General features: G+C 33.7%; 1 protein-coding gene across 1 annotated transcript in view; it reads right to left on the bottom strand.

Annotated features, from left to right (window-relative positions):
* Positions 1 to 8,772: 8,772 nt before the first annotated feature.
* LOC149801593 (coiled-coil domain-containing protein 171-like) overlaps positions 8,773 to 13,980 on the bottom strand; it is a 124,586-nt gene continuing 119,378 nt past the window's right edge. The window contains exon 32 of the mRNA XM_089956814.1: positions 8,773 to 8,854. Within this exon, the coding sequence (XP_089812940.1) occupies positions 8,773 to 8,854 (82 nt within the window). The remainder of the gene's footprint in view (positions 8,855 to 13,980) is intronic.

The raw sequence follows: 13,980 nt of genomic DNA, 5'->3' as shown, positions 1-13,980 counted from the left end.
AATACAGATTAGCAATGTTTTCAGGAACATTATATCTCATTTTTTGACGATAAGGCCCAAACCCCACAAAACCTTTCAAAAGGTTCATATCAATTCCTCATCTGTGGAAGTAATTAAAAGCCAGTTTTATTAAAAACTGCTTTCAACCACCATAAATGAATAGCTTGGAATTTTAAACAAGCCACTTAACCTAAAGTGTGCTAAGGGTTAGTCCATTTAAATCTACATGCAAAGGATTGGGAATTTTCACTTTTTATGGGTGAGGGGATAATACAACTAGAAAAGAATTATAAATTATTCATAAAAAGGATCAGACCCAACCCCTACAGAAATAAAAAGTTTGTTCCCCTTCCCTATGTACATTTAAATGTGACGCTTTCAAGTATTAAGCCACACTTGCAACTAAGTAGGGCCAATACAAGTCCAGTCCTTGATTAGTGGTTAAAAAAGAAGCCCACTCCAAAAATTTAAAATAAATGTTTTTAAACATCAAAAATTATTCACATTTGCTATGTTTTATGTGAATGTACACTTTAAATCCTCTAAAAAGAAGTATAATTCTAGAACAACAACTCCAAGTACTTTATTACCAACTTATAAACTGGCCAAGATGATAGGAAAATTTGAATCTGCTAAGGTTATCCAGTTTGAAAGATGGGTCATTGTTACCAAGTTACAACATAAATTGTGATGAATGACATTGGACTGGGCATACCAATATGCCAAGAAAACAAAACATCATTTTGTTGTAACCAACATTCTTACTTCTGGAATTGTTACTACAGGAGAGCTACAGTGAAGACTTTGATGATTGTGTTACCATGTAAACAGCCAATTTTATACTTATTCCAGCACCATTTAAATGCATCTATCTATTCAAGAGGAGCAGCAATAACAAGATTTGCAAATGGCAAGCATCACAATATACTGGTGACATGAAGCAGCTCTGAGCCTCCAAACGGACTGGTTCTTTTTCTCCCCATTCTATTTGGACCTCTATCTGTGACAGGAGCTATAAGGTAGGATCCAGTCAATGGGTTGATGAATTAATGTGCAATGTTAATGTACTTAGGTTTAGATGATTTTGGGGTCAAAGCAGCCTTCTAATACTGATATATTCTGAAAATTCTGGAGTGTGACCAGATGTCAGATGGGCATCTTTTTCATTAAAAGCAACTATACATCATAAGACCTCTTTGAGGAAAATGCCATGTCGATATGACCACCCGTTCATGTCAAGTAGTGATAAGATTTTCAAGATGGCCACTGTAGTGGCCAAAGAAGATTACAGAACAGGACCATTTTCATTTAGGTTCCACTGGACATCATAAGAAGTCTTTTAGTGGAAATCCCATACTGATATGACCATCTGATTAGGACGGGTAGCAAAAATATGATTCTGAAGATGGCTGCCATGGAGGCCATACTTGATGTCTAATGGTCATCGTTTTCATTTAATACCAACTTGATCTTGGTATGAATTTATCTGGTAAAGTTTTGCTAGAATCCTCCTAGCAGCTTAGGAGGAGTAGTGATAACAAACCTGTGCTAACATATGCAACATAACAAACAGGCAATAGTTGAAAGGCCATCATATAAACTTTTCTGGTCTATGGCCAGACAAGTTGAAATTGACAAAGATTGAAATATCGATTTTTTCCCTAAAAGAAAATTATACCCGTGTCATTAAATAATTTATGAGTTAAATATGAGATCTTGAAAAAAGTGAATGTTACTGATATTGCATTTTGGACACCTGCAAATCAGGTGAACTAGACAAAGACTTTTTGGTGCTAATCAAACTTCAAAATATAATAATAGATCTGTGAAAACTGCAGTGTTTACACAAAATTATGCCCATATCTCAAGCAGAAAATTGATATTTAAAGTAAATACTGCAGTATACTCTGAAAACAAAAGTCCTTTGAAGGGACCAATGCTCTACTGGCCAATGGAATTTCCAGGAATCCAAGAAAAGATCATTTCTTCATTTTAACTGCTGAGTATTGATACCATCTCTGATATACCTGAGAAACACCAACATGCCAAACTTGGTAAAAATATTTTCTTACATATCAGAGTTAATGTGTTCCCAAGACACATATAAGGTGAAGGGCAGAATTTCTCTGTTGTGGCCATTGACCATAAATTTGATCTTGTGGATAGAATATCATTCATCCTGTCTCAGACAAGATATACTAGTGTGTTCTGTCTGGTTAAATCTATCTTTAATACTTTATAACAAAAAATAACATTCATGTAAGTGGCATTATTCAAAGTATTCATCAGATAAATCCACAAATGAGATTTGATAAAAATCCATTCATACAATTAGTGCTATCATGTTCATAATCATAAGACACCTTTTGGTGAAAATCCCAATATATGACCATCCACTCAGGAGGAGTAGCAATATCAAGATTTTCAAAATGGCCACCATGGAAAATATCTTATTTGTCAGAGTGGCTACAGTATCATTTAGGACCACATACACACAACCAAAGAAGTCTTTTGTTGAAAAACCCATGTCAAAATGTCCATGATGTGAAGTGATAACAAGATTTTTTATATTAGTCTGCCATAACTATGATACTCGAGCTGAGACTGGCATCATTTTTATTTAGGACCAACTAGACATTATATGAATGTTTTGGTGATATGACTTTTGATTCAAGGAGGATTGGCAATAACCAGAATGTCAAAATGACTGTTGTTTTGGTCATACCTAATTTAAAATCACTTGCACTAAAATGTTGATAGGATCAACTACACTCCATAAGAAGTGTTCTAGTGAAAACCCATGTTGATTTGACCTTTCTTTTGGAATCAGTAGTAAAAATTTTAAGATGGCCACTGTGGCAGCCATACTGGATGTCTGCACAGCTACATTTTTCATTTAGCACCAACTAGACCATGGAATGAATGTGTGAGAAAAATTTCATGGGAATCCTAAAAGTAGTTTAGGACAAGTAGTGATAACAACTTATGCTAATGGATAGATGACAGAAAACAGATGAATGGACAACTGATGAAGGACAATAGACCATCTCATAAACTCTTCTGGTCTATGACCAACAGAGCTAAAATGATGACATCAATAATATAATTCCATTTAAGTTGAAGTACTGTAAAACAAAATTAAATGGAAATCACATGTCATGGCACTAATCTTAAGGTATCATCTCACATTGGAAATCATGTGTCATGGCACAAATCTTAAGGTATGATTTCACATTTGACAGCATAAAATTTTTAAAAAATATTTCTCAGACTAAAAAAATATAAAAGGCAAAAGTGTAATGGATTTACACAATACTGTACATACATGTAAATAACAAGATACAGCTTGTATTGGTACATGTAATATTGCAAAAGAAAATCCCAGTTTTCCAATTAGCCTAACTATATCTCAGTGTAAATATGAAAGATCAAAACCAAAGATCTGGTAGGGTGCTTTACTGGTTTATGGAAGGGTTATTGCACATTAACATTTCACTATTAATTACATGCAGACCCATTGTTCTGTAAATCGTTTACCTAAGAGAAAGGAATAATTGTGATTCCTCTTTAATTAAAATACTGAACTGCAGACAAATTATGCAACCTGCTATAGTAGTCACTTGTGTATAAATGTGCAAAAACTCCCGTTTCATTTAATACTTTTGGGCATGCTTACCTGAATAAACAAGTCACCTGCAAATAAAGGTCAGTTTTTGCCAGTATCATTAGTGACTTTAATAGACAGGTTTGATTTTATAAACATTTATGATTGCTTATCAGATACATTTGCCTGTTGATAAACTGGAGGCAAAACTTATTTTTCATTTTCATAGGAATGTTGTGAATTAAGGTATTCAAATTTTAAAAAAATTCAGAAAGCTAATACTACCAACTTTTCAATACATTTTAAATATTTTCTTCTATTTCTCATTTTATTAACTCTTTAGGAACAAATAATTTAAACAATTATGTCTCCTATACAGTCAAACCCACTTATGTCAACCTCAGTTATCTTGGGAACCCATGTATATCAAATGCTTTGATCCAGTCCTGAAAAAATCCTTCTTTGTTAAGCTAACCGTCAAGTCAATAACCCCGTTATGTGGATCTGCTTAATTCAACAAAGTGCAACATTTAATGTCCCTCTCAGAGAAATTTTACAGGAAATGGTCCAGCATTGCCACTATTATTGGGACCTCGTAACGGCAAGGATGGAAAAAAGTCGGTACGTGACCAAATTTTATTGGTACAAATACTAATCAACCAATCTCATTAATGCATGGTTTATCACTTGGTTTATCGCTTGTATAGAGTGGAAAAAATTATGTTGCAAACAATACTTTAGAGTAAGAAAATGTAATGAATGCATTTTGACCTTTACAGAAGATGCATTCAAAATGGTCAACACCATGACAGTATAGTTTGTTCCACACATCATTGCGAATTTTATCTTATCTGTAATTCAGTAAATTATCAGGTCAACATCATTAAATGTAGTGAAAAATACATTATTCATTTCACATGATATATTTAAAATGAATAGGGTACTTTTACCTACATTTAAATGTTGTTTTTAATTTAATCTGTTATTTGTGTGTGTGTGTATTTTTGTGAAATTTTTGGTGGCAGAATGATAATACCTTTCACGCATACAACAGAATTTTTTTTTAAAAAAAAAGGCCAACAGACGATGAATACAAAGGTGTTCTGTTCTGACAGGGATTACTATAGAAAATATGAGTGTTCTGAAGGATTTAATTTCAATGAGCAAAATGAAGAGGAATTTTACTTACCATCCACACACAGAGGTCAGTCAAAAGAAATATATTAGTTACTAGCGTGCGGCTGATATTCCAACACTAATTTGTCAGAAAGATCCATTACGAGATAGTACCTCATCTGGTTGATCTCTGCGACCAGAAATGTTTAAAAAAACAAAATGCTGAGATCTTACAGCAAACAGTACTCAGGCCAGATGTCAGAATAAGCGGATTATGATATAACTATGCACTGTTAAGGTGTTTAATCAATATGAACAATGAAAATTTGTTTATCTAATAACATATAAATTCCAGTGCATTTTATATCAAGTTTGCAGCTTCCTTTCATTGTGCTTCTGAATTTCTTCACTCCAAACCAAAGTTGTATATACAAGTATAAACAGCCAACAATGTTTGGGGGGGGGGGGGAATAACCAGATGGTATATTTTTTCGCCAGTAATGAAAATAAGTCATAACTTTCAACACTGGTGAAGCCCAGAATGACCCCTGAAAAAACTTTTTACATGTTATTTTTCATATTTTTACGGAGAAGAAACTCTTCATGTATGAGATAAATACATGTATGTGAAATTGCAGGAGTCATGGCATGATCTTCTTATATTAGAATTCTCTCTTCCCCAAAAATGATAATAAACTATTTAAATGTTACTTTTCATATTTCTAAGAAAGAAACAAAGATAGTGTATGAGAAAAGTATATACATATGAAATTTCGGGAGCCACACTGCAACTGTGTTATATCCGAATTAATGTTATAACGGAGCATGCTATAGCGGGGTCACACTGTAAAGTGTAATCGCATTCCAATATCATCACTGTTGGTCAACAATTTAATCCATACACAAGTAACAACTTTGGTTCAGAGTTCACTTATAAATTAAATAGTTCAAGTATTCCTATGCTTGGTGTGGGTGAAAGCTTTAAACTTTAGCATGGCTAGATCACATGACTTCCAGTCATCTATAAATAGAAACCGGCAAAAATTCCAAACCAAGCCAGATCCCCAGCAAACAAACACATAATTATAAATTTGTTGTGAACAAGAATACATTCAAGCCCCAATGGTATAAAAAAAATAATAAAAAAAACATAGAGCCCTGTATTTTAAAAAAAATGAACTTGTCCATCACTGTGCCAAGATTATAAGATTCTTTAACACATGTAGAATGAAGCAGAAAGTGACTGCTAGGATTAATGTCTATGAAATAGAAAGAGTAGTGCTTTCATTTGTATTGTTTTATCTTGAATTAAATATTAAATCCTTGCAATCCATCAAAATTTATATGCCAACTCTACTTGGTGCTGTGTTGTTGCAGATGATCACTGATCAAAGTCGGCAGGGAAATGGTACTACAACTATATAAATAGAATAAGTTGGCTTCTTAGAGAATTTGATGTTGAGACAGAGAACTTTAAAGATTTACAACATGTTTTACAGTTTGTCAGCACAAGAATACAGAAAGCCTCAGCTTTTTCTGGAATAGAGGCAAATTATATCAGTAAAAACCGGCATATACCAGTGTAAAGGAACCTCTGATGATCAGCAAAAATGATTGATTTTCACACACAATTTTGGTCCTTTACATTTTGCTACTAGTCACAAGTAGACTAGACACAAACAAAATAAAATACTTTTTAAACAAGTACAGTCCTACATGTACATTCACTTAAATTAGCCTAGATTTTGATCAGCATGAGAAAACTATTGTCTTGTTGAGGCTACCAAAGGGGTGAGGCTATTCATAGGGAAAAAAAAATAACTTTAAACCACTGACATTGTGGCAGTAACTTAAATGTTGAAAACATTTGTGAATTGTTACTTAATCTCATTTAAAAGACCTCCAAGTCTTCTTTATTCTGCAACCTGGCATTCCTGAATTAATATTTTTCTTGTCCATTAGAAATGTTACTTGTTGTTAAAAAAAAAACTCCTCATATTTGTTACTTCAAATGCATTATTATTATTCTACTGTAGATTTGTCAGCTAAACCCTGATATCTCGGGACCCAGTTATGTCGAGGAATTTTTGACACCCCCTACGTAATCCAGAAAAATGGGTTTGACTGCATTATGTCACCAATGTCATCTTAAAATGAACTAATCTAATTATGATGGATGTATAAGTACATCAGCACTATCATGTATGTTTGATATAATTTTTTCCTAATGACAACTGTATAAGTTACAACTCTAAGTAATATTTATGTATTGCATATCACAGCAACTAGAGCTCGATATATGCTTATGTATTGTGTTTCACTTCAACTACACTCTGATATGTCATTATGTATTGCATTTCACTTCAACTACGCTATGATATATGTTTATATATTGCATTTCATAAAAAGAGTATACTCAATTTGCCTGACACAGGGTTCCTGCCACAAATACAAAAAAAAAGATTCCAGACATTTTCCTTACCTTTTCCAACCCGAAGAATAAAAATTTCCAGACCTGACGAGCTCTGAATCCCAATACTAAAACATCTCCCATGCCCAAGAGACCAGTCACGTTACTGGTTTTCGACTAAGACAGTTGCAATAACAAAAATTTTAAACTTTTTCAAGATTTTGTCAAGACCTTTTAGCAAATTTTAATTTTTCCAAATATTTTCAAGATCTGGAATAGCAATTTCCAAGTTTTAGACCTTTTCCAGAATTCCAGACCCATGAGGGAACCCTGCTGACACTAAATTGCAAAAATGTTTCACAATGACTGTAAAAAAAGGATTTGAGACTTTCTATAAAGTTGTAAATGATGTCTGTATGCCTGACTGATCTTGAAGATAAGGAGATCCATAATATCGATCATGTTCTATCTAGAATCAATGAAGCAAAATGTTTACAAAAGACAAAGTTAAAAGATGAAAAAATTACATTTGAATTTACTCAAATATGTCACCTCATTTACCCCACGTATTGTACATTTCAAAAATAAAAACCAGGAATGTAATGAATTAAAAATATGTGACAAATTAATTTGGGTGATTCCTAAAAATCATTTATGACAACTAAAACTTGGAGAGTATAAATTCATTAGTACCCCCAAAAATTAAATACTAAAATGCAGAATGAAATTTTGGATTAATTACAAGATTTAATGCCAAGGAATCAAATAATCAAACAACAAAAATAGTAAGCTTAAAGCAAATTCTAAAATCATCATGTATTCTCAAGGTTGAAAGTCTTTATCACTGGAATCACAAAACAATCTACAGTACATGATAGTATACAGCAGAATAATTCTTTAATTTGAAAAACGCAAAGGAAATAATTCCTGAAACTTGCAACCTACATTTGTTTTAATAACAGTTCTAAATTAATGATTATATTATGAGCAGATGTAAATGGTTTTGCCTGCATATACGTGCCCCTCCCCCACCAGCTCAGCTCTCTGGGAGTGGATCAAAGTTAAAAAACTACTGTGTATATCAACCCCATTCATACTTCAAAGTTTCAATTCTCTGTCTTGAATGACTTGAGTATGAATTGCATGACATAATACCTGAAATTGCTATACATTTTACATACAATTACATATATGCAAAAGTGTCTCCCCCTTTCCCCTCCCCACCCTGTTCCACCTCCTGGGTAGATCAAATTATGAAAGAATTATTCATATCTATTGACCATCCCAATCCCAAAGTTTAAAGTATCTGTCTTAAACAGTTTAAGAATGGTTACATGACATTATTCATGTACATGTGCGTGCATGGGCAAATTACATAATCCATACCTTCACTTTAAATGCATGGACATAAAAATAACAAGTACAACTGTACAAATGATCACAGATACACCTGAGATATGGTGACAGTGCTACAAACTGTACCATATCATAAATAAAGTATGAATGCATTTTTAAAAATATGCCTACTTCTTTTAAATAACGTTCTGTTTTCCTTCAACAATTGTTGACATTTGTCCTTTAACTTAAAATCATTCTGTAGCCAAACTGTACAGGTGAATGCTGATTTAATGCAATATTATGGTTATCTTCCTCCTGGTTCATATGCCTTAGGTCGGATGTTGTTTGTCCTTGTGGATCTGTGTGGAGTTTTGTATGGTGAAGACCTGGATATACAAAAGAAAAGAGAATTTGAATGACTGATAGTTTTGATTTAAGCTCTTACAAAAGTTGTGTTGAATAATAACAGAATCATACTTGGTGTGGCTTTTGCACGTGTTTGTCATAGTGCAAGCAAACTTAGTGCAGAGGGTTCAATCCTTTCTCTAGTGCTCTGGCAAATATTTATATATAGCAAATAATGTATGGTCATTATTCTTACATGATCCATTATCATACAAATACTAGTTATTACAAAATCTAATTGGTTTTCACTTATTCTACATGCTTTCCAAAAAGTGCACATACCATATAAACACAAATGTTGTTTTGTAAAATAAGCAAGTGATAAATCCAGTAAAAATGGATGGAAGACAAAGTCCAATCATAGAGGACTACGCATATCTTCCTGAGTATATTTTAAAAAATACTTTTCAATCTCACACATAAGTCAGCACTGACAAAAAAAATCAAGAAATTTTGGGGAGCTTTTCTTTGAAATCAAATAATAAGATGAAGAATTACATCACAAATAATGTTAATACAGAGGCATGTGAACATTTGACGAAGAATCTGAACACTCTGCTCTTCTTTAAAGGTTTGGAATCTTAGGTCCTAACTGTGCAGCTGTACCTAAACAAAACATTACACCCTTGTGGAATTGAGTGTACTACAGTGAAGAAGGCAGTGTACTATAGTGAACAAGGTAGTGGACTATCAAAAATAAGGTAGTACACTGTAGTGATCAATATAGTTTACTATAATGAACAAGAGTACCATAAATGGTATATCATGCTCAATGTTTAACAGTCCACAATGTAGGCACTTAACCCACTAAATTAATGTAAAGAAACCATTATTGTCTTATCAAACGTACCATGACTTCTGAACTTTTTAGACCAGAATCTACTGGCTTCTTTACTATCCAAAAAGTAAGCCATCCACAAATTTTGATCAAGGAACTTAATCTAGCACAAGCAGCATGATGTCTCTGCAGCTTTGTCTCTCTAAACAGATCACTTCAAGTGAGAGGGTTATTGATTCTTGCCCACAGACAGCAACCTATATTTATTCTTGCAGAAAAACCAGATTGCATCATCAACCTGATCACAACTGGTAGTAATTCAGGTCTATAAACAGGGCATGCAGCTTGCTCACCCTGCACATTGAAACCAGAACTATCAGAAAGCAAGTTTCATACGATAACAGCTTCTGTGAAGCTGAAGAAGGGCTCAAAAGAAGGTGAGTAAACTACATCAAGACCCATTAGAGGATACATTTGGGAATCAAGGCAAGTGAGCAGGACCCTGGACAGGTTGAAATTTAATAGAGTGGTATGATCCTTGTTATGACCAATATCCCCCATCATGTCTGAGCACGTTAAAAATAATGAAGCAATACCTTTTGGTTGTCACAGAAGCAAACTTCATCTGCTCCAAGAGAAAAAGGAAAATGTTGCTGAACTGATGAATCAAAGCCAGGAGTAGGCTGATATGTTTGTTTGATACCAGATGATGGAACTGGCCAAGGACACCAAGTGAAGCAGTCAGGAAACAGACACAACTTTCCTCATCAGTTTGGGCATAGCATTAAACACTTGTCTGTCAGTCTTAAAACACAGAGGGGCATACATATTTACAATAGTCTCTCAATCCTCAATCTTAAAACACAAAGAGGCAGACATATTAAGAGTAGTCTCTCAATCCTCAATCTTAAAACACAGAGGGACAGACATATTAACAATAGTCTCTCAATCCTCAATCTTAAAACACAGAGGGACAGACATATTAACAATAGTCTCTCAATCCTCAATCTTAAAACACAAAGAGGCAGACATATTAACAGTAGTCTCTCAATCCTCAATCTTAAAACACAGAGGGGCAGACATATTAACAGTAGTCTCTCAATCCTCAATCTTAAAACACAAAGGGGCAGACATATTAACAGTAGTCTCTCAATCCTCAATCTTAAAACACAAAGGGGCAGACATATTAACAGTAGTCTCTCAATCCTCAATCTTAAAACACAAAGGGGCAGACATATTAACAGTAGTCTCTCAATCCTCAATCTTAAAACACAGAGGGACAGACATATTAACAATAGTCTCTCAATCCTCAATCTTAAAACACAAAGGGGCAGACATATTAACAGTAGTCTCTCAATCCTCAATCTTAAAACACAGAGGGGCAGACATATTAACAGTAGTCTCTCAAAATTGGCAACATGTGCAATGCCAGGACTGACAGATGGCTAAACAGAACACCTGGAAAACTTTTAGTGGCTACTGTAGATGGAACCATTGATCACCAAGTGGCTCAAGAGTCCAATATCATTGATTATTGATATACCTGTGATATACTCATAACCATGTTGGTCAAGTGACTGGATGGACATTTGGCAGCCAGGATAAAACTGGATGGCTAGTGTGGGCTTTGCTAGCTGTAATGGCTGGCAAAGTTAGGATGTAACATCATTCACCTGGACTTACTTAGCAATAAAGCCATGTGTGGTCAGGTGGAGGGAATTATGTCCAATGGGTTCCCCAAAGGAGGTGGAAAATTTTCATCTGTATTCTCTAATTTGCCAGTGTATAATTGTAAAGATAATCAAGTAATGAAATGCCATGTAGCTGGATGTACAATGCAACACTTTGGTAACTGTAATAAAGCATAGGCAAGGTTTGTAGTGACAGCATCTTTGTCATAAGGTATTATAGTCACTGTAAGATCCATGCAGATCATCTTCACCAGAATTAGGCAGGGGATGAAGACTCCAAACATAATGTTTTGGACAATGTCCCATTCTCTCGGCCCTTAAATTGTTTATGCAAGACATCAGATCACACTTATTCAGCCCATTTACTGCAGACACTACATGGATTAACAACTAATGCTTAGTGCATGCCAACCATATCTCATGATTGTCATTAGAGTTGAAGCATTTTCATTTCTTATATTTTGTTTGAAAGCATCTCTGAAATGATAGAGAGAGTGAGACCAATATGTAATGAATACACACAAATTACATGTCACTCACAAACAGAAAATACCTTATAAGACACAAATTAATAAATGAACTGCACTTTCTACTACTCAACTCAATAATTACAAATGTGAATATGGCAGACATGCCTGACTTGCTGGTTTACAAACAAATCCATAATGACTGGAGAAAAAAAAAGGAAAAAAAAAAACCCAAATTGCTCACAGACTATCTAAACTAAAGCTGTCTAAATAACTGAAAGTTTAAGATGGATGGCTTGAAACACTGGATAAATGGTAAACGGCAATCAATTCAGGAGGCACCATGAACAGTAATTGCATTCCAAAGCAAAATCTTAAACTGCTAAACATGTATCATATGGGTAGCAACTTTGTGGGGGCAGGGTAATTGTAAGAGTTACTTCCCTTGGACTACATGACAATTTTATGAACAAAATGATTTTTTAAATCTTTTCTGAAATACAGGTCTTTGGAAGTAGCAGAGTGTTTTCATCCTGTTTATGTCATACGGTAATGTATTTGATGGAGAAACTGAAAACTGAAGTAATGGCATTACATCATTTTGTGACTTCTTCTAATACAAGTACACTAGGGCCAAGAAGAAAAGGGGGAAATACAAGCAGGGATCTAATTTGTAAGGTATATGATTTAGCATTTTAAATAAGGTGTTTTGTTTCCCAATACTTTGTTCATCATACACTTATATCATGATGTCAACAAACTGGTGAGATAACCGTGACACATGCAACTGTACAAAAATATTAAGCATGTTGAATTTTATTTTGGAAAGTTTAAAAAATTTCATCATGTTAAATTTTTCTTTATATTAATCAGCAAAAAATAACAAGAGGCCAAAGTGGGCCTGATATTGTTCACAGGGGTAACTGACAAATGTAAGCTTGTGAAACCAAGTTCAAACATGTAGTGAAACTCTGGAGTCTATTTGACTTATCAAAATATGTGTTTCAAGTTTCATGCTAAAATAAAAATTGGATAGGTTGTTACAAAAAATATTCTGCCCCCCCCCTTCCATTTACAGAAAATAAACCATGGCTGCATGACCTAAAAGAAGACCTTGTCAGTATTACTCATCAACATGATGCCTGACAATAGATATATTCTCTCTTTATAATTACTTAAATAATTTGCATTTGCCTGATATAATGTGCTGAATATTTGCAAACAACCTGCAAGGATAGACATTAATGAATTGTGCTTTCTATTCGATATCCAGGATGCACTTATAGATAGTGGGATAAATAGCAATAATGAGCATGATGTTGCTTATGAATGAAATTAACTGCACTCCGGGTATAAAATTCAGAAAATCTGGAATTGTTCAATTATTTTTTACTTTTATTTAATTCTGTTGTATGGTAAGAGCATTTGGGTTGGCATTCAGAATATCTGAAGGTCTGTATATTAAGATTCATGAAGTTATTAAATCTGGAAGTGGCTAAGGAATAAAGCATACTGGCTTATTGGTTTTATTTATAATTATTATTTAGACCAAAATACCATTAAAAAATGTTAAACAAATGTATGACTAATAAGATTATCAAATGGCATAAAAAATGCACAAACATGTGACAACACAAACATAATGAAAAATATTAAAGGCGTTTCTTCCGTTTTAATGTGTTTCGTTGCTTTTAAGTTTTGTTGTACAATGAGATTACTTGCGTGTATCAGAAATGAACAAACATCCTCATTAATTTATATACTCAGAAGTTGATTTTTATTTACTTTCACATTATATTTTTATTTTATACATTTTATATATTTTCTTCAGCTGTAAGTTATGGTTTGCTCAAGTTAATCAGCAATGTATATTTTTTTGCTAATTTATATAATTTGCTGTTTTGAAATTCATGAATCCTGCATTACAAAATGATTCTTTTAAAAGATTTTAAATGTTTTCCAGGGAGGGGAACTCTCTTCTCAACCCCAAACCTGTTATTCTCAATAGACCTGATCACATGTTACTTGCCTTGCTTTAATACGCTTTTATTTTGGCTTCCAGAGTGGTAAGAAGATTGGCCAATCAGATGCAAGATTACCTCATTAATATACATGGATCTTACTCCTTATCAAACTCATCCAAGATCTAGATGATATAGGCATGGATTCTA

The sequence above is a fragment of the Sinohyriopsis cumingii genome, chromosome 4, assembly GCF_028554795.1.
Source record: "Sinohyriopsis cumingii isolate HCF-2022 chromosome 4, ASM2855479v2, whole genome shotgun sequence".
NCBI classification, from domain to species: Eukaryota; Metazoa; Mollusca; class Bivalvia; order Unionida; family Unionidae; genus Sinohyriopsis; species Sinohyriopsis cumingii.
Note: the sequence above shows the minus strand (reverse complement) of the source record. Positions and strands in the feature narration are given on the sequence as shown.